Source organism: Gobio gobio (assembly GCF_949357685.1).
Source record: "Gobio gobio genome assembly, chromosome: 9".
NCBI classification, from domain to species: Eukaryota; Metazoa; Chordata; class Actinopteri; order Cypriniformes; family Gobionidae; genus Gobio; species Gobio gobio.
Window position 1 is genome coordinate 24,726,715 of NC_137115.1, and position 26,453 is coordinate 24,753,167.

The 26,453-nt window shown below is 38.5% G+C and overlaps 1 protein-coding gene across 1 annotated transcript in view; it reads left to right on the forward strand.

Annotated features, from left to right (window-relative positions):
• LOC307131965 (neprilysin-like) overlaps window positions 1-25,578 on the forward strand; it is a 152,516-nt gene extending 126,938 nt beyond the window's left edge. Inside the window, exons 5-23 of the mRNA XM_079826100.1 lie at window positions 1,542-1,622; window positions 1,855-1,950; window positions 2,046-2,164; window positions 2,475-2,540; window positions 4,040-4,174; window positions 5,743-5,844; window positions 6,043-6,179; window positions 15,397-15,490; window positions 15,578-15,706; window positions 18,389-18,487; window positions 18,717-18,794; window positions 21,292-21,395; window positions 21,530-21,588; window positions 21,703-21,822; window positions 21,905-22,038; window positions 22,510-22,575; window positions 23,123-23,218; window positions 23,737-23,813; window positions 23,929-25,578. Coding sequence (XP_079682226.1) covers window positions 1,542-1,622; window positions 1,855-1,950; window positions 2,046-2,164; window positions 2,475-2,540; window positions 4,040-4,174; window positions 5,743-5,844; window positions 6,043-6,179; window positions 15,397-15,490; window positions 15,578-15,706; window positions 18,389-18,487; window positions 18,717-18,794; window positions 21,292-21,395; window positions 21,530-21,588; window positions 21,703-21,822; window positions 21,905-22,038; window positions 22,510-22,575; window positions 23,123-23,218; window positions 23,737-23,813; window positions 23,929-24,028 — 1,892 coding nt within the window. The 3' untranslated portion in view covers window positions 24,029-25,578. The remainder of the gene's footprint in view (window positions 1-1,541; window positions 1,623-1,854; window positions 1,951-2,045; window positions 2,165-2,474; window positions 2,541-4,039; window positions 4,175-5,742; window positions 5,845-6,042; window positions 6,180-15,396; window positions 15,491-15,577; window positions 15,707-18,388; window positions 18,488-18,716; window positions 18,795-21,291; window positions 21,396-21,529; window positions 21,589-21,702; window positions 21,823-21,904; window positions 22,039-22,509; window positions 22,576-23,122; window positions 23,219-23,736; window positions 23,814-23,928) is intronic.
• The last annotated feature ends 875 nt before the right edge of the window (window positions 25,579-26,453 follow it).

A 26,453-nucleotide genomic window follows, 5' to 3' on the forward strand; every position in this document is an offset into this window, starting at 1 on the left:
TTAAAACTGAAATCATGGATGACTGACAAGCGCGAGTCTGGAGAAACAGGTGTTTTCTATTAATGTGTTTGTATTGGCTAACGTTTATTCAGCTAATGCTTGTCCTGTTTATAATGTTCAATGAAATGCAAAGACAGCACGTCACAAATTTAAACCTTTTTTTTCTGTTGGATTTAGTATCATATTTGGATATTGGAATAATAAATTAACTGTTTAAAATGAATCACACATACACATAATGTTCCTATTTTTTACTGTTTTCTAGAGGTTTCTTAGTTTTAGACTAACCTGTTTAAATGACTGTCAAATTAGTTGTAGTCCCTAATGTAAATAGTTGAAATTGTAAACAAAACAATTATTTCCATTTATATAATGGAAATAATTGAATGCGATTCACTTGTGGTTATCAGTTTGTATAAGCACACATTATGCAATGTAATGTTAATCATGAACAAAAAAATAGTTTTGAGCAGGTGTATTGAAAAGTTTGACTTTCACTGTATATTATAATAATATAGCACTGACAGCGCAGTGCAAGTTAAATTTTTGAATTGGGTCGTATAATTAGTTTTAACAGTCAAACTAGAATATGAAGATAGGCCTGTGTGTTTGTGTGTGTCTGCCAACGTCACGTAAAGGGGAAAAACATTTAAAAAATGTTGTCTGTTACAGATTCAACCCCTATAATTAACTTATTCTTGCTTAAATCACAATATTTGAGAGTAGTTCGGGCAGAAACCCGTCACACTGATGGTACTACATTTTTTCCCAAGGTTGGCAGGTCTGTGTATATAAGCCCTCAGTTTTAGTTCCTTGTAATGATCTATGTTAAATACTGTATAGTTTGTTTGATTCTGTTCTGTCTGGATATTCCTTGAGTTTCTTGGTTTTGAATTTAAAATAAAAGTTATCCCTGGATTCTACAATCCTTCGTCGAGAGAGTCTTTAAGATACAGTATGACATCAGTGGGAACACCACTCTAAAAAGTTTGGGAACCACTGTGTTACCTGATTTTCCTTTAAAGGGATAGTTCACCTAAAAATATCTATAATTATTTGCTTACCCTCATTTAATTTCTAACTTGTATTACTTTCTTCAGAGAGCACACACAAAATACATTTTGAAGGGGTCATGTAATTGCACATGTCAGATGGATGGAGAAAAAGAGTGACTGAGATGAAGTGACAGAGTTGCGAAGCTGTAGGGGTCCGTGCCACATGGCCAGCAGGCGGTCTCTAATCCAATCACACACACACATGGTCTGTGCCCTTTCACAAGAAATGCTGGGACCCAAGCTCTAATTAAAACAAAATCTGTACACAAGTACTGCAAATAGGATATAAGAGGTTTAGAACAACAGCTGGCCCATTTATTGAAGGAGAGGTAGACAGAAGAAAAATAGACACGGAAGCATGAGGTTTTCATTTGGGACCATGTTTAGCATGATGATGATGATGAAAAACATTTTTAAATCTGTTTCCAAGACATTCTGTTATACTGTCCAACCAATGCAATGATACTTTATATTCTTTTTCTATAGGAGTGCTAGAGAGAGAAGAGAGTGGAAGCAGTAGTTCACTGACCAAAGCCAAGATTCTCTATAGGTCTTGCACCAATGAGAGTGAGTATAACATGTTTGGCTGTATAATTATATAGGCTCTTAATATTATATTTTCATAAATTGTCAGATAGATGCTGTCTCAACATTGTCCATGGAGAATGTCATTATAAAGTCATTATGTAGTTTAAATGAGCTGCAAATCATTCAGAGACTTTCAACAAACAAACTACAATTTCAAAATATTCATTGGCTGCTTAAATAAGCCTGTATTACTTTAATATTTTCCTCACAGGCCTCATTGAACAGAGAGGTGGGACACCTCTCCTCACAATGCTGCCAGATGTCTTTGAGTGGCCTGTAGCAACAGATGATTGGGACACCACCTACGGTAGGAGACAATTTCTCAGTAGATTTTTATGCATAACACTAATTACCTCATATGTACATTGTATCCCAATATTTCCTCTCTCTCCTCCTCTACAGGAATGAATTGGAGAGCAGAAGATGCCATAGCCAAACTTAATGAGAAATATGGAAAGCAAGTCCTAATTAGCTTTTTTATTGGTACAGATGACAGAGACTCCAATGCACACATCATTCATGTAGGTGTGCACAACAACAGACTACTTCTTTTGCATACAAACAAAAATGCATGTTTAATTTTGTTTAAAACACTTCTCCATGGCAGACAAAAAAACGTTCTCTAAATGCCTGTACCTTCTAAGAAGTCAATCCAATGACTTAAAATCACATAATTTCTTTAAACAAACAGTATTATTGGTCATGGGTCTGTGAGGTTTTTAATTGGAGTAACTGATACAGTTTTATTGGGGCAAAACTACATGTGGATGCATTGGATTTTCAATTAAGAATGAAAGGCTGATTGTCTCTTGGTGTTGTTCTCTGTGCCAGTTTGACCAGCCAAGTCTTGGCCTCTCCTCAAGAGACTACTATGTGTGCACCGGGCCATACGAGGAGGTAAGCATGGCATGTCAAGCTTCAATGTTGGTTCTTTCTGTCTGTTGTTTTTTCCTCATTAACCCCTCCCTACAGAAAAGACCAGCTTAGACCAGAATTAACTTTCATGCTGGTTTATACCGGTCTAACCAGTGTATTAATAGTGTCTCTAGCTGTCTCTCTCTCTCTCTCTCTCTCTCTCTCTCTCTCTCTCTCTTTCTCCGACATTTTATTTATCCAATACAAAAGCCCATATTTATGACATTTACAACATGTAGGAGTTACAGATTAAGCAACCTTGAGTTCTTCCTGTGTGTAGTAGATTGAAATTATTGCAACATCAATCTGAATGTGTAAATCCATATCTAACTCTCAGAATGGATTAAGTTTTGCTTCCAGCTTTACCTTGGATTTGCCCAGACCACTCAAGTTAGAAGTGCAAGATGAGGCTTTACATCTCCTAAAATCCAACAGTCTGCTCATTTAAAATAAGATAATCAATTTGCATTTCATTTCTCTTGGAGAAACATTCACTCTTGGACTGGAGTGTTCAGACACAAACAGTTATCATCAACTGATCGTTATTCAGGTCAGACTTATATGTGCTATGTGCCTTTAATATGTTCCAGACCTGGTGAATTTGAAACAAAAAAGGCAATAAAGAAAGTGGGGAAGCCTCATTTCCCCAATGGCACTGATGATGAAATGTGCAACCCATTTGAATTCTAATGAGAAAGTCAAACATGATCTAGAGCTGCATTTCCTCCAAAATTACCAAGAGCAATTTGTTCTTTTTTTGCCCCAGACCTGTTGTCATCTGCATTTCCATCATGGTCTAAAGTACCGTGAAGATTAGGCAAATTAGTCCGGTGACGTAGGACTGCGTGCGACTTTCCAGTTTCCGGATTTCGTCCTCCGCATAGAAGCTTAATAAAGCCTGAACCTTGCCATCGGCCCATCAGTCGTATTTTAACTCCATTGTTGATTCGAATAGCAAACAACTCTTATTGCACGCACCGCAACAGACTTTTAAAATGGTGGTTGAAATAAAATGCTGCATGGAGTTCCTGAACTTCTGAAGTTTCCTGAAGTTCCTGAAAAGTACTACCTCGCGAACAGGGACTTTCTGAGGAGGAAATCTTTACCCGGAACTTCTTTTAGACCCTGGTCCCTGCAGTTTTGACTGCAGGGACCAGGGTCTAAAAGAAGTTCCGGGTAAAGATAAAGTTTTGGGGTAAACACAGAGTTTTGACTGGGTGCGTTCCATTCGAACTAACCCTTTAACTACTAGGCTTTATTGCAATTAAGTTATCAACCAACTTTGCATGTGTGGATGATAGCCTACCACAAATGACCATTTTGCAAAACAAACAAACAAACAAATAAATCTCACAAGGGAGCTCCAGGACCCCGCTAAACAGTTCACACTTCAACCCCCTTGCTTGAGCCAAAACTACCCCCTTGCTAACAGGTATTGAATTTAGCACTCATGTGTTTTCAATTTGTGTTTTTTTTCTCAGGCCTGTGTGACATATGAGAACTTCATGACTGACTTGGCAAAGCTTATCCGAACTGACCGAGATCTGAAGGTTAATGACACTAATATCAGGCAAGAGGTTGCCCGGGTGATGATGATGGAAAAGGAAATTGCTAATGTAAGCATGGAAAGTTTCTTAAATTCTGGTGTCTTAACAGACCTGATACACTGTAGTAATCAATACCTCTCAACCTATTGAGAAGGTTAATAGTAACTGCAGCACTCAAATATCACCAGATGTTCACTAATGTATGCTGAAACAGCCTAATTTTTCTGTGTAAGTAAATCTAAGGTAATTTTTAATTGACCTATATTTAATACTTTTTACACTGGTTGACACTGTTCATTACTAATTTTTATAGACCGATAAGCACATTTTTAGAACTAAATTTAGTTAAATTAGGTTTAGATTTCCATTTAATACATACTGTATATTTTTATATTTATATAATTTATATTTTGTGTTCACTCCATTACGTTCGGCTTACACCCATTACTAGGAGATGCACAAAGATAAAAAAAATATATATAGACATTATCTCAGACAAATATGTTTAGTAGAATAAGGCAAACCTTTTCTATTCAGGAATGGAAAAGTCCTTGTGTACATTGTGAAATTTGTAAATAAATGGTCTGCTGAGTCTGGTATTGAAGAAATCAACCTGAACTCAACTGGATACATTTGGGATGAATTGGCAAAATCTGTTCCTGACCCTGATGTTCTTGTGTCTGAATCAGAGCAAATCACCACAGCCACCACATCCAACACTTAGTGTAGGCTTTACCAGGAGACTACAGCAAGCATGTGTTGAAATGAAATGTTGTCCAAAAACATAGAAGCTTATGTAAATCCATGGGCTAGAAAAACAAGGTTTTGGGATTAATTGAGTATTACAATGATGGCTTGGAATAAAACTCTTCTAGAAGGAGAAGGACCTATCAAATTTGTTTGTTTTTTATGTTTTAATAAATACAGTAATTACTGTGCCTTATTGTACCATTTTCTAATTTTGAAAATGGCTCAACCCGCTTCTTTAAAGCTAAATCTGGTAAAAACTTGTGAGTTACTACTTGAAACTTATTGTACTTGCATTGCCCAAGGAACAGTGTGTTTCTTTGCTTAACCCATATGTTGTGTTTGTGCTACACCCTGAAACAATTTGCTTGAGTGGCTGTACAGAGCAACTTTGGTAAACATCGCTGCCATTTTCCCCTCAGTGTTCCTGGTAATGTTTTTACCTTTTATGTTAGTGAGCTCATTCCTATTGAGTTTACACAGTATGGATTACAGGCCTCGTAATTTGTGTTGGAGCTTGAGTCAGACCCACACTGCTGTTGAGACCTTCTTCTTGACAATAATAATAATACAGTTGAAGGCTCATGCTCAGTAAAAATCCTAACAATGGCAGATGGATTTATGCAACAGCAGTGGATTTGGTTCAGAGAAGTGTACACAGCAAGGTTACATGTCCTAGATTTGATTCTCTATTGAAGCGATGGCAAGAAACAAAAAAATAATGATAAATAAAAAGTAAAAGATAAAAAACTTACAGTAGCCTATTAGAGAATTGGGCTGCTGTAATAAAAGTGGAGGGACTGAAATGACAGAAAAATTTACAAAAACCTGTTGAATCTCCTTGCATCCCAGGAAATGCTCTGAAATTCATGCTCTCCCTGTCATCACAGGCAACAGATACACCAGAGGACAGAAACAACCCGGTTCTGCTTTATAACAAGCTGCCTCTGGAGACCCTGAACAACAACTTCACCCTGGACTTTGATTCCAGGGTAAAAGAAAAAGAAAAAAAAGTGTCACCTCCCATGATACTGCATACAATGCATTATCATGCAGCTCTGTATAGTTTACCTATAATATATATAAGTTGATCTTTATTGAACAATATTATTTATCTTATCCTAATGAAATAAAAAAAATGAAATAACATATTTTCATTTTGTATTTTCATATTCACTGTTCCTATTCAGGTGTTCAACTGGACGCTCTTCACTAGTAAGATCATGGATACAGTTGGTGTTCCTATTACAGACACTGAGGAGGTTATTGTGTATGCCCCAAATTACTTTAAGAGGCTCAACTCTGTTCTTGCCAAGTACACAAAGAGGTAGTTCACTGCATGCACACTTTTCTATCTAGTGCTCTAGAATGTGCTATTAAAATATTGCTATAGAACACGACCACACAACTTATATTATTTTTCTAGTATACAATATGCATACTGTGCTTGCAAATTTTCTTTGTACATGAATATCAGCATGGGCTACTGCATTTGCAAACATGTGCAGGATACACTGTGTGAAATGCTGTATCCTACAATGCAATGTGCTCACCATGCTTTTTAAAGTCGGAACAGAAAATTTCGTTTTTTTTATTATTATTCTTTTCTTACCTATTTTTATGTATCCGGGAGTGAAATTACTTACTATGCTTTGAGACTTAATTTTGTCCATCGGGACATCAATGTCATTTGCTCATTTTTATGATTGTTTCATGTAAGGAACAGTTTGTTAGAGGAGAGGTTTTAAAACTCATCTGGTTATTGGAAAACCTTAATGCCCTTAATTTAACTTCTGTTTCTTGACTCACTTTGGTTAAGATGTGTTTCTTGCCTGCAAAAGCTTAAGATGTGTACACATATTAAAAATACTGAACAACATCTCAGGTAACCCGGTTCTCTGAGAGGGAACGAGACACTGCATTATGACGTTAACACTATGGAAAAGCTTCTGCGTTAGCCAGTGTCTGAAGCACGTGTGGAAAACAAGCCAATTACATTGGCTGGAGAAAGGTCAGGTGGCGTAACGTCAAGGGAGTATGCATACAAGCTGAGTATGGGCTGTGTCAAGACCTCGACCCCTCAGTGTGGAGGTCTGAAAAGAATGGCAGATTTTTATGGGGCGGATGTCCCCGACCGCTAGTGAGAAAGCACTCATTTAGCTTACTTTTCTTGTTTTGCGTTTTCTCATCTGGCCATTCAATGAAACGTTTCTCTACCGCTCAAATAACATCTCGGGTACGTATGTAACCCTCGTTCCCTGAAGGAGGGAACGGAGACGTACGTCGGAACTGACCAATCTACTTTGAGTGTTTAAAAACGAGCCAATGAAGACGCATGCGGCGCGGGTATAAAAAAGGAAGTGGAATGCCGAATCATTGTTTTCTGCTGAGGAGCCGAACTAGTGACCAGCCCTCTAGCGGAAGCGCAGCACCTGGCGATGGGACGTATGTCTCCGTTCCATCCTTCAAGGAAAGAGGGTTACATACGTAACTGAGACGTTCTCTTTCAGTTGGTCACGTTCGACGAATTGGGGATCATACCAACTCGCCAGGAAGCTGGCCCTTCCAGCGTCCTGCTTCAGTGCACCGGACCGCACTTGTATGGTGCGGAAGTAAGGGAGGTCAGTCACTGCTGTTTCTGCAAGACCCACTTAGTGTGACTATTGGATAACGCTGGGAAAGCGTGCCCATCTCGGGAGATGGTACACTGCGGAGACACGTCCTTGAATGGAAGGAGAGGTGGCGGAATACACATAAGGACTAACCTAGCAGGGTAGTACAACATATGGCAGTCTCTGGGGTGGTTCCAACCTGGTTCCAGGGGGGAAAGAACACCGCCAGAGACGACAGAGCGGGCTCTGTCAAGGGTAAGACACAGGGCTAGCCGATTAGGGTAGCTGGTACCGTGGAGGATACACACATGAAGTTGCCGTGAGGAAACGCTACATATGGAACCCAGCCTACCCACTCGTTCCACAAGCATTCGGGTGCAGGCCTGGCGTCAGACGGTCGCAACGTCTGGCACCGAAGAGGAGACGGAGGAGCTCGACAGGGTTAGCCATTTCTGGGGAACACAACTGGAGACAATAAACGCACGTATCCGGCCCAGAGGGCGGGAGTGGTGTTGCAAGCCAACACTTAGAACGGGCACTTAGCACTACTGGCCACTGGGGGTAAGAATGCGGGAAGATACCGGCTATAGAATCTAGCGAACGTGTTAGGTGTCGCCCAGCCCGCAGCTCTACATATATCTGTCAGCAAGGCGCCTTGAGCCAGCGCCCAGGAGGAAGCCACACTCCTTGTTAAGTGGGCTCGCAACCCGAACGGGCAAGGCACGTCTTGGGACTGGTAAGCCAAGATGATAGCATCCACTATCCAGTGGGCTAACCTCTGCTTGGAGACAGCCTTTCCCTTCTGCTGGCCTCCGTAACAGACGAAGAGTTGCTCTGAGGTCCTAAAGCTTTGAGTCCGGTCTATGTAAGCGTGATTTACTTAACCCTCTGAAGTCTGTGCTCTTTTCTGGGCCCTGAAAGTGTTTTGACATGCCCTGACATTTGTGCTTATTTCTGTTACTTCTAACATTTTCATGGCAAGTCTGATTACTCTGTATTCAGCACAAACTCTGCTACAATAATATGTGAGCAGCATTTATGTAAAAGTTAGTCGCTTTGAGAAAATTATGTTTATGCGTGATTTGTGAAAAAAAAAATACGGTGAAATACGGCCATAAAAACGATACTGAATATTTGTTCACAAGACTTTTGAAAACTGGATCATGTAGGCTAGAATTTTTGCTTCAAGACTATGTAAAAATCACTCTGGCCACTCATTCATATAACACAATATAGTGATTAAAAAAATGTAAGACATGTTTTGTGTTAGAAAGGTGTATGCGGGGTGGGCGTGAAGGATCATGAATATTAATGTCTTTCACACCTGAAACAAGACACCCTCCAATGGCTAATGGCCCATCAAAGTGGAATGCTGTGAGGCAGCCTGAACAAAGAATGTAAGGAGATTCACAGTGCTACATATGTAAACATATACAGTACCGGTCAAAAGTTTGTATTTTTTTCACGATTAATTGATGAAGAAAAAGTTTAAAAGAACAACTTTCCTAGCAATACAAGTCTTGTACAGTATACTTGAATTTACATATGGCATAATGCATATTATCAGAAAAATTATTATATAATACTAAACAACTTACTCAGAACTTATATCCTCAGGAGGGTCGATTCGCTCTTCAAAATGCACTCGTTCGTCATCTGAGTTGAAATCTTCTTCAGAGGAAAAGGTGAATTCTTCTTCGCTCTCCTGAATCATCTGAAGGGCCTCTTCACTGGAGTAGCGTGCCATCCTCAAAACGCGATGAATGTTGTGAATCTGATGTAGAAACTTCATGTTTTTATGGCATTGACCGGGAGGCGTGTGCGATGCAAATGAATCACCTAAACTATTTACTGTGTGAATGGCTCCGGGGGCGTGGCGATCTCCGCTCATTAGAGATAATGAAGTGAGATGGGAAAGACTGTACCTCTCCTTGGTTTAAAACGTATTACATAAACTGAGAATATTTGTTTTTTATTTGACTTAACTCATTTAAAAGTAGACATTCCAAGCATTATGTAGACAATTTTCGCTGAGTTTTAGTTCATTTTCAAACACATTTCAGAATGAACTTCACGGGCTGAGAGATGACAGAACGTGCATCATGTTTGGTTTCTTTATTTTGCAAAAAGCACAAAGTGTTGCTTTTGTTGTGAATTAGGCACGTAATGACCTTCCAGATTCTGGAGCAGTCGCCAGCTTGTCCAGAACAACAAGCCCCTCATCTTTTAGCATGCCCGCAATCCACCTCCAATACTGATCTGTAACACCGAATACTACACACATACACAGATACACAGTCTTTCCAAGGTTGGAGTTGGTGAGATCTGGTCCCAACCGGAGAAAGTTTTCCAAAAGATATTGATAACATGTGCTTTTGTCTCAGTGAGAGATGCAGACAATAGCACAGACCATGCTCATCTTGATTCTTTAGGGTTTCAGTAAAAGGAAATATAAATGAAATAAAATAAAGAAATAACATGAAAGACAAATCCATATTTCATCTCTGGAAGCCGGGCTAAATGAGCAATCTCTGTTACTGCATTCCTGTCGAGTTGGAGGTGTGTGATGCCTCTAAAATCCAAACATACAACAACATGTTGAAATCAAGTGTTTTGGCGAAACATCACACACAACCAGGACAGAAATTATAAAGGAAGAAACAATCATGGGTCCTATTGATATAAGCAAACTCATAACTGGAAAGAATCATTAAAATCATAATTATATAGGAGGATGAATATTGATTGAGGCTTTGATTATAAATGTAATTAGGATATATACAATTATACTGAAGCGCTTTTTACAATGCAGATTGTTTCAAAGCAGCTTCACAGTGTTAAACAGGAAAATAATGCAACAGAATTTTATTCGGCAGTACAGCTGCTCCGGAGAAAACGATGATGTCATCAGCTCATTTCAACTATCATTCAGTGACAATGTGTGCAGATCAGTAATTTAGTTTATATGGTTAATTTAGTTTACTTAATTAGATTTATTTGGATATTTATTTGAAAATGTAGTGTCCCCAACTGAGCAAGCCAAGCCATAGGCGACAGTGGCAAGGAAACAAAAAACTCCATCAGGTGGCCTAATGGAGAAAAATAAACCTTGGGAGAAACCAGGCTCAGTCGGGGTGCCAGTTCTCCTCTGGCCAATTAACAAACAGTGCATGATTATTATTCTGGCAACTTTACAGGTCAGGGGTAATATTAGATCGGAATATTCAAAAGATCGGAGCCAACACGCCGGAGACGGGTTTATTGAGGATGACGTATTGATTAAACAATTATTAAATTGCAATATTCGAAAAATCTGAGTCATCACGCCAGAGACGGGTTTATTGAGGATGACATATCGATTAAACAGTTATTAAATAGGAATATTCGAACGATCGGAGTCATCACGCCGGAGACGAGTTTATTGAGGATGCCGTGTCGATGAGGTAATTTCAGGGGAGTCTAATTAATGACTTTATGAACTTCTTTACGTGCAAGATTGATAATATTAGGAAGAAAATTATAACCATGCAGCCGTCTACTACAGTATCGCATCAGACCGTGCAATGTAGTGTCACTCAGGAAAAATTCTACTCATTCACTGCTATAGGAGAGGAAGAATTGGCTAAATTTGTTAAATCATCTAAATCAACAACATTTATGCTCAACCCTATACCGACTAAGCTTTAGGATTTAGACCATATCATAGTACTGAGACTGCTCTCTTTAGAGTTACAACCGTGGTTGTATATCTCTATTAGTGTTACTCGATCTTAGCGCTGCATTCGATACTATCGACCACAACATTCTTTTGAATAGACTCGAAAATTATTTTGGCATTAGTGAAATTGCATTGGCATGGTTTAAATCATACTTATCTGACCGTTATCAGTTTGTAGCAGTAAATGAAGAGATGTCACACTGATCACAAGTTCAGTATGGATTACTGCAAGGCTCAGTGCTAGGACCATTGCTTTTCACCCTGTATATGCTACCACTGGGAGCTATCATTAGGAAGCATGGCGTTAGTTTTCGTTGTTATGCTGACGATACTCAGCTCTATATTTCTTCACGCCCTGATGAAACTTATCAATTCACAAGATTAAAGCAATGCATAGCTGATATAAAAAATTGGATGACTATTAATTTCCTGCAACTTAATTCAGAAAAAACATAATTTTTAATTATTGGACAAAAAAACTCCACAAGTAGTAACCTAGAATACTGTCTAACACTTGATGATTGCTCTGTCAAGTCCTCGTCGTCAGTTAGGAACCTGGGTGTGCTCTTTGATACCAATCTTTCATTTGAAAGCCATTTTTCTCAAATTCACTTTTCAAAATTCCGGCCGGATCATAGATATATACATAGATACCTCATTAGTGCCTGCGTGGATCATGGCGTGGATCGCTCGAATGAGGAATCTATGTATACATATCTATGACCCGGCCGGGATTTTGACCTCACACACGGGAAGTGATGGCAGTCTGCAGAGCTGAAGCGTTCATCTGATATGAGGTGAAATTAATTGCATAAATACTGTATATATATATTTAAAAAACACGATACAGGTGTAAAAGAATGAAAAGAGTAAAACGATGCAAAGATGAAACAGGGTTAAATTGAAACATAAAATAAAGTGCAAGCAGTTTGGACAAAGCACAGTGCTCATTTAATAAATGCATAGCTAAACAGATTTGAGGATTTGGATTTGAAAGTGGCTACTGTAGGTGCACATCTGATCTGTTCAGGAAGCTGGTTCCAACTACGGCTGGCATAATAGCTAAAAGCAGACTCTCCTTGCTTTGAGTGAACCCTTGGTACAGTGTTAATTTCGTTGGCGAATAATTTTCTTCTTAATTTTCATCAACAACCTTTTTTCACTGATGAAAACGAGACGATAACTAAATAAAAACTAGTGTTGGGTGACAAAAACTATGACGAAAACCTACTGTCATTTTCGTCAACAGATAAAAACGAGACGAAAATGTTTGGGAGGGACGATTAGGGAAGAGATCCAGTCAGAACTGATATCTTGTGTAACAGATGCGCACATTTGATTTGAATGTGCTGATCTAACCGCTGGAAAACACGTCGCTGTTGCGCTTCTACAGGCTCACGTATCCCAAATACAGCGCTCCAGAGCGGTTCACAATCAATGAATAACACACATTTATGCCAGGCAATTGTTTATGAACTAATGCTGATGAATAATGACAATAATTACTTTACAATGTTTATATAGTAATATGTTTTAGACGGTTGTAACAATGCATATTTTATCTCCTGAACTTGAATGAGCTCCTGCAACTGCAATAGTAAGGCGCAGACATTTCAAAATAAAAGTCAATGTGTATTTACAGCTTGTTTATAATTAAAAGTCACGCATTATATATATTATATAATGTTATATATATAATATATTATTAGTTTTTGCTTACACATTAAACTGTATTTCATTTCATTCCCATTTAATTCATAGTCAGGAGGAAAGACTAGTATTTGACACATATTCAATAAAGTATCAGGGTTATAATAGTTAACTAAAACCATTACAAAAAATCTAATTGATATTAAATAAATGTTAACTGAAATTAAAAAAATAAATAAACAAACTTATTTGAAGCTTTAGCTTAACCTGATATGGCCTACTAACTCAAACAGAAATACAAAGTTATAAAAACTATATAGATATATAAAATAAAAAAAATAAAAAAGAACGGTGAATTGAGCTCTCTTTCGTGTATTTTTAATGTCAAAAACAAAATGATGTCAAAATGTCAGTTCAAGTGACAGTTGGTTATGTAATGCTTAAATGCTTGATGTATTACAATTTAACTAAACTCGTTAGATTTTAGGAGACTAAATCTACTGTAGATTTAGTCGACTAAAATCTAATGAGTTTTAGTCGACTAAAACTAGACTAAAACTAAAAACAATTCAGGTGACTAAAATATGACTAAAACTAAATGGCATTTTAGTCAAAAGACTATGACTAAAACTAAATCAAAATTTGCTTTCAAAATTAACACTGTCTATTTCTAACTGACTTGATCCTGATGATCTGAGTGATCTGTTAGGTTTGTATTCTGTCAGCATATCTGCAATGTATTGAGGTCCTAGGCTATTAAGTTATTTATATACCAGTAATAATACTTTAAAATATATTCTAAATGTAACTGGAAGCCAGTGTAAAGACCTGAGGACTGGTGTGATATGGTCATTTTTTCTGGTTCTACTCAGAATCCTGGCAGCAGCGTATGAGACCTGATAAACCTGATAAACATCAGGTTGATTGCAGTCAGCCGGGTCCGGGCCGTATCCAGATCAGATGGTGGACCTGCGCCTAGACATGACAAACACATCCTTGAAATGTCTGCAGAGACCGTGTCAATTACATTTCCCCCGTAAATGCCGCATCGGCACGACTCATTAAACCCGTCTCCAGTGTGACGATTCTTATCTTTCAAATAATTTTACGAATATCTTTTGATCTAATATGACCTCTGACCTGTAATGTTGCCAGAATCATAATCATACACTATTTGATCGTCGGCCAGAGGAGAACTGGCACCCCGACTGAGCCTGGTTTCTCCCAAGGTTTTTTTCTCCATTCTGGCCCCTGAAGGAGTTTTGGTTCCCTGCCACCGTCGCCTTTGGCTTTTGGCTTGCTCAGTTAGGGCCCTAAAATTTCAACTATATCACTGATCTGCCCAAATTGACACTATATGATAATTGAAATTAGCTGGAGGACATCACCGTTTTCTCCAGAGCGACTGTACAGCTGAATCATATTCTGTTGCATTATTTTCCTGTTTACACTGTGAAGCTGCTTTGACACAAACGGCATTGTAAAAAGTGCTATATAAATAAAGGTGACTTGACTTGACAAACTAAGGGTGTGTTCACACGCATGTTCACACGCATGTTTGGTTTGATTAAAATAAGTTTGAACATTGCCATTCGAACCCTGGTGCACACCAAACAAGCTGACCAAGACCACTGAAAAGATGGGTCTCAGTCTGCTTCTAAATGAACTCTGGTGTGGTTGGAATTCAATATGAACGCAACATGGACCAAAGACATTCAAACGTACCAAAAAAACAGGACATGATGTCACAAGATGTGACCCTAAAAAAGACAGAATGCTCAAGCATACCTGTTTTTTCTTGCCATAGTCACAATGTTGCCCATCACAGTTCGGGACAGGACGAATCGTGTCTCCTCACAGCAGATCTTGGTTTATGTGTGTGACGGAGGGATTCCTGCCACAGTTTTGACTCCTTTACACATTTTTTAAGCTCTTCACATGTTATGAGCTGGTCAGAATATCATCATATGTAGGCTACGCACATACAACAAGCGCATTTAGCCCAGCACACAGCATTGTTTTGGATGTTTGGTAAGTTCTGACGTGACATATATTCATTACGAAGGCCGACCAATCAGGTTGTAAACATATCCCAATGCCTTTAGGTTCGGTGTTAAAATGTCAATGTGAACGCTAAGCGGACCAGGACTAAATGTTTTTTTGTTTTTTTTGGTCCAGACCAAATTAACCAAGTGAACCGAACTACAAATGTGAAAACACCCTTAGAATCTTTTTTTGTTCACTCCGTACACACACAATGGGCTTTCCGCACAGATACACAAACAAACAGCTTCCTGAAGACAAAGAAGCTGATGACGTGTTTTTCTGGTGTCTATTTATGTTCTTTGTGATGCGCTGACATTAACTTTGTCCGGCCAATGTAATTGACTTGTTATCCACACATGCTTCCGACACCGGCTCACACAAAAGTGTTCCCATAGTGTTAACGTCATAATGCAGTTCCACTCTAAAGGGAACTATCTCTATAACTGTGCTCCCTGAATTCACTAGACTAATTAAGAAAATACAATATATACATAGAAACCATATGATTGTATGTGCAGGGACATGCAGAACTACATGGTGTGGCGTTTTGTTATGAATCTGGTGGTTGGTTTAAATAGGCAATACAGGGAAACCAGAAAAGCTTTCAGAAAGGTAAGGACTAAAACAATTATATTCAAACTGTGAATTAACTGTCATCATTTTTAAAAACATTTATGCTCTTTCTCCCACCTCTCTCAGGCTATCTATGGGACCACATCTGAAGCAGCAGTTTGGAGACAGTGTGCCATCTATGTGAACAACAACATGGAAAATGCTGTGGGGAGATTGTACGTGGAGGAAGCCTTTGCTGGAGACAGCAAAGACATGGTGAGCTTTGTGTGCATGCAATGTATGTGTGTGTGAGTCCTATAATTGTTCCTGGAGATGTGCTTGTGTCTTTGTACATAATCTCAGTCCTGTGTGGGATGATTTGAGTTGGGTCCATTTCCTCGTATGCATAAGAACAGCTGAGCAGTGCACAAGTACCACCTGTCATAAAACACACTCTCTAACACTATATTAATCACTGGACTCTTCTGGCCTCAAGCCCACCACATGTACACACAGCACTCTGCACAGCGTGTGTGCACGGCTGTTTCTTCAACTATGGCCATTTAGACTTCAAACAATTTTCTCTCTCACCAAGTCATTTTTGCAAAACACTGTCATGATTATTTCCATCTCAACCTACAGTATGTGTTTTTCATAACACAGTTTAAGTGTTGGAAATTACATTTTAAACATCCTTTGTTAGCATGTTTGTAACCTAAATACAAACAATTAAATATATCAAAATATTTATATATATATATAAATATATTTATTATATAAAATAAAGGTAAAAATATATATTTTTTAATTTGCATAATTTACTATTTGAATGGAAATTATGACAAATATAATTTTTCTGTTCACAAGTGATTATATACTTTTTCCCCACACACCATATGCCATATATTTCACATATCCCATATGTTCTTTACTGTCTTCTCCTTGGTAATTAGTACACAAACATTTGACAAAACTTCATTATGCAAATTTCTAATAAAAAAAAAAAAATCTAATTTTTATTATACATTTTCATAGTTTAAGATTAAAAGTTTAGGACAAGCATATTAACAGCATTTGAAAAGCAGCTAATGCAAAATGCATTATATAAATATAGTAAAACATTTCCAAAAGAGTTTGAATGTGATCTTCATGTAAGAAAAAAATAACAACAAAACATTAATTTGAATTATATAAAAGTACTAGGGTAGGGAAGGCAATTTGTTTTATAAACACTTTTTATATCCATATATATATATTATAGCCTCTCCCTATGTGAGGGTTGTCCCCCCTTAAAATTATAATTAAAAAACGCATTGTATTGTACATTATTGTAAATAATATATTGACATATACTTAAAATAATTGTGTAAGTAGTAAAACAATAAAAACACAAATGGGGCAAAAAATGCGTTTTAAATTTAGAAACATTTTGAGTCCCCCCTCTCTTGCCTCACAGTGGTTTGGTCCAGCACGCACCTCATTCCAGTGGGAGAGTACAAAGTTCAGTAGTTGTGGAACTCCAGTAAGTAGTCTGTTAAGGCTATTTTATTTACTTTAAACATTGGATGAAGTGATTATTTTCTCTTTAGTACAGACAATGCCGAATTATTTATAAATTAGCAATGACAAAAAAAGTCAGATATTTTTACTGATTATTTGTTTGGTAGCTTGTTGTAAGTCACCGACTACAACTAACATGGCGGTAAGCCTATGTATGAACTGACATTAGGCTAAAATTGTAGATTTACCGCTGTGTTGGGTTTTGCTCAGTAATATGTGGAAGAAGCAAGATCATTAAATAATAATATAACCGTGTAGTGAACCTATGATAACTTATATTTAAACAACTATTGCTTTGTGTTGTTGGCCAGATAAAATGACAGAGAATATAAAAACTTAAGATAATTTTTCAGTGCACCAACGCCACACATATCCTTACAAGTACAATTTTTGCTGTATTATTTTTACATACAGGTAAGTAAATATAATAACCTTATGTGTACAATAATTTTATGCACTGGATGTTCTGTGAACATTGATGAATATCAGCTTGCTTGATGACGTTTTTTGTTTTTGGCACATGTCAGCTGCATTTGGTTTTATGACTGTACACTTCTGCATAAGCACATGCATAACAGCAAGCATTAGCATGTGGACTTGTGGGTGTGTGTGCCTGATCAGGTGACCGCTACAAGACCCTCCCACAAATCATTCCTCACATCCATGTCGTGCCAGTGGGTTTGAGGTCACGAGGATAATATTACAGATATGCGCATGAAGTATATGCCAATAATTAGCCTGATACAGCACTGTCTATCTGTCCAGGAGTCTATCAAGAAGTAATGAGAACAACATTCAGTGAGCTATCAGTGGTCTCTCAATCTGCCAGTTTTATAAATGAGAAAACGAGATGTCTTGTAAGTTCCAGTTAAAACAAATCCATCATGCGGTTACAGATAGTTGATTCTTTTTCCATTTTCCCTTAAATTTATCATTGTCAAACATAAACAGAATAGATATACAATTTTTTTGTTTACTCACAGGTCAGTAGCTTTAAATGGGTGATAAAGAATAGAAAACTGTTCATTATTTTGAGAAATGTTAGTATACATTTGCTTCATAAGATTAGACCTTCCACTAAACTTCACTCCACAACACTCATTGTGGATCTTGGCCTGCATACTTGCTACCTGTCTAAACCGCATGAAAGCCTGGACTTGTAACAAATTCCTCGAAAGCCATGAAATTTGTTATTGTATCATAGACATCTTGTTGCTTCATTATACTAGACTTGCTGAATATAACCTTTTGATCCTTTCAATGTAAATTGCCCACATTTTTACTCGTATCTAAATACAGTATAAGCTCAACCTACTAAAAAAATACCCAACCAGAGAGTGTATGGCATTTCTGTGGAGAAATGGTGTCTTATGATGCCCTTCTCTGTGATTTGTTCAGATGGATGAGATGATCACTAACATCAGAGAGGTATTTGTGAGCAATCTGGATGATCTCGACTGGATGGACGCTGAAACTAAGAAAGCTGCCGAGGAGAAGGTTAGGCTTATTTTCAGTTATGTGTTTCAAGTTTAAGCTTAATGATACTGTATAATCACTGCTGATCAAATAAAAAACAAAGACTTGAACTGAGACATGGCAAAAGGTAACTTTGAAAGTCAATTCCATAGAAAACTTAATTGAAGAAATAAAAGGATTGCCCCAGATCTATTGTATTAACTACTTAAAAACTACTTTAGTTACTTTTCTTTCATCTTCCTCAATGCAGGCCCGAGCAATCAGAGAAAGAATCGGTTTCTCAGAAAACATCATGAACAACACATATCTGGACCAGGAGTACCAAGATGTGAGTGGCTACAATATAAAGAGTAGACTAAGGAGTCAGGAGTTCAAAAATATAATTTTAATTTAAACCAGGGGTGTCCAATCCTGCACCTGTCTGCGTCCGAAATCGCATACTCTCTTGAGTAGGTACTTATTTTAAATCTGTAATTACTTCACGTTGCTTCACTGCCATTCATAAATCCTCTCCTGTGGTCTCATGGGAAAGTAAAGTGTCCATCGTATGCACACTTCAGAATCTTGTCGGAAGAAATAGGTCATCAGGGACTTTTTGCCTACTCTTTTATGAGTACTGTGAATTCGGACATCCTTCTTTTGTCACATACTGTTTTTTGCCTACTATATAGTAGGACTGTAAAAAGGTATTCCACTGGAGGCAAGTTGAAGGACCCATGTGCAGTACTTTATTCATAACAAAACAAAGACTTGGCAAAAACAAACTATAAAGAGCTTTAACTAACTCACCGACAGCGGGTTACAACATTCAATACTTGACAAAGACACATGGCAAACATGAGGGCTTAAATACACAAAGACTAATGACAAGACAAGTGACACCTGTGAACAGTGATGAGACAATGAACCAATGACAGGACAAGACACAAGATCACATGAGGGCATGGGAATCACATGACAATGCAATACATGACAAAACCAGGAAACTGAAAGGACAAGACAAACTAGAAACATGACAGTAAAACATAAGAACATGACAACCTTAAAACATGAACAGGGAACAATGAGCATGAACCAACACCAAAACACCCTGTGACAGATCCCCCCCCTCTATGGGCGGCCCCTGACGCCCAAACAATACCATAACACCAACACATCAATAGCCTAACAAAGAGTCTTAACAAAAAGTCTTGGGGGGCGGTCTTGGGGGAGGGATGGTGGACCAGGCCCGTGCAGGGGCACCGGACCCAGACATGACCTGGACGGGCCTGGGAGCGTGGGCGGACCTGGACCCTGTGGCGTGGGCGGACCAGGACCCTGTGGCGTGGGCGGACCAGGACCCTGTGGCGTGGGAGGACCTGGACCCTGTGGCGTGGGAGGACCTGGACCCTGTGGCGTGGGAGGACCTGGACCCTCAGGCGTGGGAGGACCTGGACCCTCAGGCGTGGGAGGACCTGGACCCTCAGGCGTGGGAGGACCTGGACCCTCAGGCGTGGGAGGACCTGGACCTTCAGGCGTGGGTGGCAATGGCAGTTCACCAGGCCATGGCGGCAACGGCAGTTCAACAGGCCATGGCGGTAATGGCAGTTCAACAGGCCATGGCGGTAATGGCGGTTCAGGGGGCCACAGAGGCGTGGCCTTCATGGCCTCCATGTACCCCTTGCCCCCCCCCCCAAATTTTCTTGGGCGGGACAGCGGGCTCGTGGGCTGGAGCCTGGACGGGGCCGTGGGCTGGAGTCTGGACTTGGGCTGGAGCCTGGACTTGGGCTGGAGCCTGGACGTGGGCTGGAGCCTGGACGTGGGCTGGAGCCTGGACGTGGGCTGGAGCCTGGACGTGGGCTGGAGCCGGTACTGTGGGACAGTGGAGCTCCTCATCCACCGTTCCCACAGTAAACGAGGAGCCACCCAGCAGGAGGGCATGATCAATATAATCCACCAAAGTCCATGGGACACTGCTAACAGGCATTAGGAAATTTAAAATGTCACTAAGACCATTTCGAAAAAACCCGTTTAAGGGCCACCTCATTAAAGTCCACCTGGTAGCACAGTCCACAAAACTCCTCCACATAGTTCTCTATGGCTTGATTTCCCTGGCGTAGACGAAGCAAAGATACAACTGCTGGGTCCATTTTGTAGGTCAAGTATTCTGTAACAAGGTATTCCACTGGAGGCAAGTTGAAGGACCCATGTGCAGTACTTTATTCATAACAAAACATAAAACAAGGATTTGGCAAAAACAAACTATAAACAGCTTTAACTAACTCACCGACAGCGGGTTACAACATTCAATACTTGACAAAGACACATGGCAAACATGAGGGCTTAAATACACACAGACTAATGACAAAATAAGTGACACCTGTGAACAGTGATGAGACAATGAACCAATGACAGGACAAGACACAAGATCACATGAGGGCATGGGAATCACATGACAATGCAACACATGACAAAACCAGGAAACTGAAAGGACAGGACAAACTAGAAACATGACAGTAAAACATAAGAACATGATAACCTTAAAACATGAACAGGGAGCAATGAACATGAACCAACACCAAAACACCCTGTGACAAGGACAGTATGCAATTTCGGATACAGCCACTATCTTGCATAGTTTAGATCCAACTCCAATGAAACACACCTGAACCAGCTAATCAAGGTCTTACTAGGCATACTAGAGAAACTTCGAGGCAGGTTATTTGAGGCAAGTTGGAGATAAACTCTGTCGGACAGTAGCCCTTCAGGAGTAGATTTGGGCAGCACTGATTTGAACCATTTAAGACCAATCTGTTGTGCAAAATGTTTTTTGTTTTTTTTATCAGTTAAGCTATAATGCAGAAGAATACTTTGAGAACATCCTGAAGAACTTGGAGTTTGGTCAGAAGAAACGCCTAAAGAAACTGAGAGTCAAAGTGAACAAAGAAGAGTAAGACCTCTTTTAATGTCCCCCAAAATAGCTCTAAAATAGCTGCTATTTTCGGAGTTTAGTAACTGCTATAAAACCCTAACGAATAAAGATCTGTCATTAAATATTAAAGTGATATGCATCTTTAATTCTAGGTGGATCACAGGAGCTGCCGTGGTCAATGCCTTCTACTCATCTAGCAGAAACCAAATAGGTATACTTGTAACGCATTTGCACAATGTAGCAGTAATTAAACAAAACAAATCAGGTATGTCTGATCAATTAATTAATTATTATTAATACATTGGAATTATCTGCTTGCTCTCAGTATTTCCTGCAGGTATTCTTCAGCCGCCATTCTTTGGTAAAGGTCAGCCCTGGTCTCTGAACTATGGAGGCATCGGAATGGTCATTGGACATGAGGTCACTCATGGCTTTGATGACAATGGTATCAGGCTAGAAACAGATCTCCCTTAATAATTCTTCACATAACGCTGTTGTAAGCTCTTTGCATTTCCTTTCTTGTTCAGGACGTAATTTTGATAAAGATGGTGACCTCAAAGACTGGTGGACTACATCTTCGACTCAGAAATTCCATGAGCTTTCCAAATGCATTGTTGACCAGTATGGAAACTACTCTTGGGATTTGGCGAATGGACAAAATGTATTCCATCAAATGTCTTCACACTGATTCACACCAATTCACAGAGTCAATAACTGTATAATCAGACCATGATCATGTTAATTGAAGATGTCTTAATTTTTTTATATTCTATGTATTTTATATTCTATGTAGCATGATGAGGGCTATTTATTGAAGCTGACATGACAAATAATGTAATGTCCAGTCCAATAAAGCTTACCATCGTAAACCATTTAGCAAACATTGTTTAACAGAAAATACTACAGTTCTAGCTACCCTACTGTGCTAGGCTGTTTACCTCTGTCATGGGTTATTCACAGCTGTCTGTGAATTTCTGACAACAGTAATTTGGACCTTATTGTACACAAATAGATTTCCTAGAACTCGAATAAGCTGCAATTTTCTAGAGATGTAGAAAGACATCTAAATTACTGTCTTATTTTCCATCCCCTTTCTTCTTTTTTCTTTCTCTTCTGTCCTTTGTGTGAACAGCTAAATGGGAATAATACCCTTGGGGAGAACATTGCTGACAATGGGGGCATTCGTCAGTCTTATCAAGTAAGGGCAGGGCATCTTAGCCTTTACTTCAGCTCTTTTGACATCCATTTTTACTGCCAGAAGAATATATTTAGTTTAATACACATTCTCACTTGCAAAATGGCCCAAAATGTCAAGGTTAAAATAGGTTAATAAAACCATGATGATAGATTATCATATGCTGAGCAGAGAAGGCATCTCAATTTGTTCCACCATGGATGGATTTCAGTCATACTGTGATGACAGAAGGAATCAGCTTAATAGTTTAGACTCTTAGAGAAGCTGAAGGGAAAGAAAATGGCTCATGGGCTACAGTTCAGTGTGTTTAATACTAGGTCTCACTGAATCATCAAATATGGTCTACAGTATACAGTATTAGATACAATCACAAATCTGTCACTGATTCACAGATCACATGTGATTCACATTATCTTCAGAAAGCATTTGGCTGTGAGATGAAACTAAATGTCTGATGTTAATTATTATTTTGAATTCTGAGAGAGAAAAGTTTGTTTCCAGTAACTGCTTCCCAAGATTCATCAGTATCACTGTGCTATCACCTTTTCAGGCCTACCAGAACTATGTGAAAAAACATGGAAAAGAAGCTCCTCTGCCTGGAATTGATCTCAATCATGAGCAACTCTTTTTCCTTAACTTTGCACAGGTGAAACTCTTTATGTTCTTATAACTAAGAACATAAAGGAATATTACATGTTTATTACAAGATAAGATAAGTTGACACTGACACTTTGTGACATTGTCTTGATGACCACATTTTCCCCTACTTTTCCCTCCTTAAAAAATCTGGCTTACAGTGAAGCACTTACAAGTAAATGGTTAAGTTTATAAACATTAACCACAAAGACGTGAACAAAATGTGTTACTGTAGTGTAACAAATTACTTACTAATCATTTCTGTGTATAGTTACATCCAATTTTCATTCATTGCCTTTCAACTTCATTGCCATGATAACATTTAAATAAAAATTAATTGACATCTCAAATACATAACAGTTTTAACAGAATAATTATAAAATATTAAGCTTCACGTATCTGCTTTTAATCTGCATGTTTCTTTTTTTGTGAAAATTGACATTATGCAAATATTGAATGTATTGAACTTCTGCATAGGACCTATATAGTCTGATGAATATGAATTGATCTCAATGATTTGCTTTCAAGGTTTGGTGTGGAACACATAGACCTGAGCATGCTGTCAACTCCGTCAAAACTGATGTCCACAGTCCAGGAAAGTTTAGGTATGTTAACCTTCTTTCACTTACAGTGATGCATTTCTGTCTTTATATATTCAGGCTGTTACAGTAATGTTAGATTGTGCTGGTAATCTCTACTTTGTCATTTCTCTTTGTGCAGAGTTCTTGGGTCATTACAGAACTTCCCAGAGTTTGTCAAAGCCTTCCAGTGCCAGACAAATGACTACATGGTGCCTGAGAAGATTTGCCGGGTGTGGTGATTACTCGAGGAAGAGAAGATGAGGGTTATATTGGGGGCCTGTGGTCCGTAGACTCTCTCACCTCTCTGCTGACTCTTAACTATGGCAGATGCTGAGAAAGGTTCTCAATGCTTTAAGCTATGGCCGTTATGCTCAACTCCAGCAGTGTATTTGAGCTATATACGGAGAGGGGTAGCTGTCTCAGTACACTCCTACAAGCAACAGCCAATATTTGATTACAGTTTGTGAAATCATTACTCAATCCATGGCTCTTACTATTTCATACACCATGTCAAATCTAAAGTGAAGATTATATAGAGATACTGTATTTTTTTTACCACATTGTTAATATCACGTAAAACTGTGAATTGGAGATAACAGTAGCATTATATATATATGTGTGTGTGTGTGTGTGTGTGTGTGTGTGTGTGTGTGTGTGTGTGTGTGTGTGTGTGTGTGTGTGTGTGTGTGTGTGTGTGTGTGTGTGTGTGTGTGTGTGTAGCAATAATAGTATACATCCACTGCTTATTCTGCCACTGGTCAATCTGAGTAAATTCAGTATAAAGCTACCCAATTATACCAATAACATTATGTATAGTATAATGAGATGTAATAGATATTTCAGAGAATAAGAAAATTGTATTTTCTTAACTCTGTATTCCTTTATTTGAATAGCAAATGATCTAATTTGTACACATCACATTGTAAATTAAAATATGTAGATTAATTAGCAATTTATCATAAACGATTAACTGGGACAATATAAATTTACAGTAAATCAAACACTCAATGTTTGATCTGAAAATCCGAAAAATGATGAGATGGATAGACACATTAAAATGCAAAGATGTCTGCTTACATTATTTGTTTGTGTTGTTTTTATTTTTTCGTTGTGCTGGCCTTGACATTTGTTTGTTTGAATGGGTGTGCATGTGACAAATAATCTCTAGTCTATCAAGCTTCATTGAATTAAAGCCTTACCTCACCATCAATCAATATTTGCATATTATGAAGGCTAAATGAGTCATACTGACACCAATCCATACACACAGTACATGTTTGAGCCAAAGATTTTTACACGTACCCTTACCCCGGGCTTTTGTTTTTTAATATAAAAATACTCTATATATCTGATATAATTGCTTCTGAAATGCTGTTCCCAACATATCAATTAATGTTTGGAAATTTAGATTATTAAATGTATAATATTGTAATGATTGTTATGTGTATTTTACATCAGCTGTATAAGTTATATTAATTTTTTGTGGGCATTGGGATGCTGTAAGTCTAAAAACAAGAAGTTCAAAATAATTTTGTCCAAAAGTTCCTCTGTGCTGTGTCAACAAAAGTTTTTTTATTCTTTACAATTTTGTTATTTTCTGTCCATTTGTTCCCAGAGGATCTTTGTTCTAAGTATAGTTTGACATTTTACATCTTGCACATTGCTTCCCCTTCTCTGATAAAATACTCTTCACCAAAATCCATCTCCAAAACCACTCCACAGACAAATATACCTCAGATGCCTGTATTTAGATAAGTTGATAAGTATTAATAAATTAATGTAAACATCTCTTTGTTGTGTATTTTGTTCTGTTTCTTTGATGAAAAGCATTGAATGTGGAACAAAAACAGGCATCTAAAACAGACAACCTCTCTGGCATTTTCTTTGGCAGGCAAACAAGCCCTGGGAGACTGTAATGCACAATATCAGCAGCCCAGTGAAAAGAAACACTGTTATTTTTCCCTATGTAATGTCTTTACTCTTCATTGGGTCAGATTCCGTTGGGGTACTTGCTCCCAAGTGGGGCTTGCAAAAGCCAGAGTGTACAGCCCTTTGCAGTGCGCACTCACAAATCTCCTGACCATAGTATAGCATCACCATAGGGATTTTCCACTCTTTACTTTATCATATTAGTCCTGTAGGTCCTGTCCACTATCTTTACTGCCTCTTTGCAGAGTTAAATATACCTCATACTGCCACCCACCTGATTAAAAACAGATTTGTTGGCTTACTGGTGACAAGTTGCAGTGAGGGCTGAAACTTGAACTGCAGGCCTGCGATACCCTCTTCATTCCCTCCTGCATATTTGTATTTTGTATTTATTTATTTGAAAGGGACAATGCACGTTAAAGAACTTTAGTATGCAATACAAAATGTAAACAAACTGGATTATAGCAAGATTGCTAATTTACATCTGCAGTCTCTAGGCATTTGTGAGGTCGGCACTGATGTTGGACAAGAAGGCCTGGCTCGCAGTCTCTGCTCTAATTCATCCCAAAGGTGTTCTATCGGGTTGAGGTCAAGACTCTGTGCAAGCCAGTCAAGTTCCTTCACACCAAACCCGTTCACCCATGTCTTTATGGACCTTGCTTTGTGCACATGTAGGACCAGGAAGGGGCCATCCCCAAACTGTTCTCACAAAGTTGTGAGCATGAAATTGTCTAA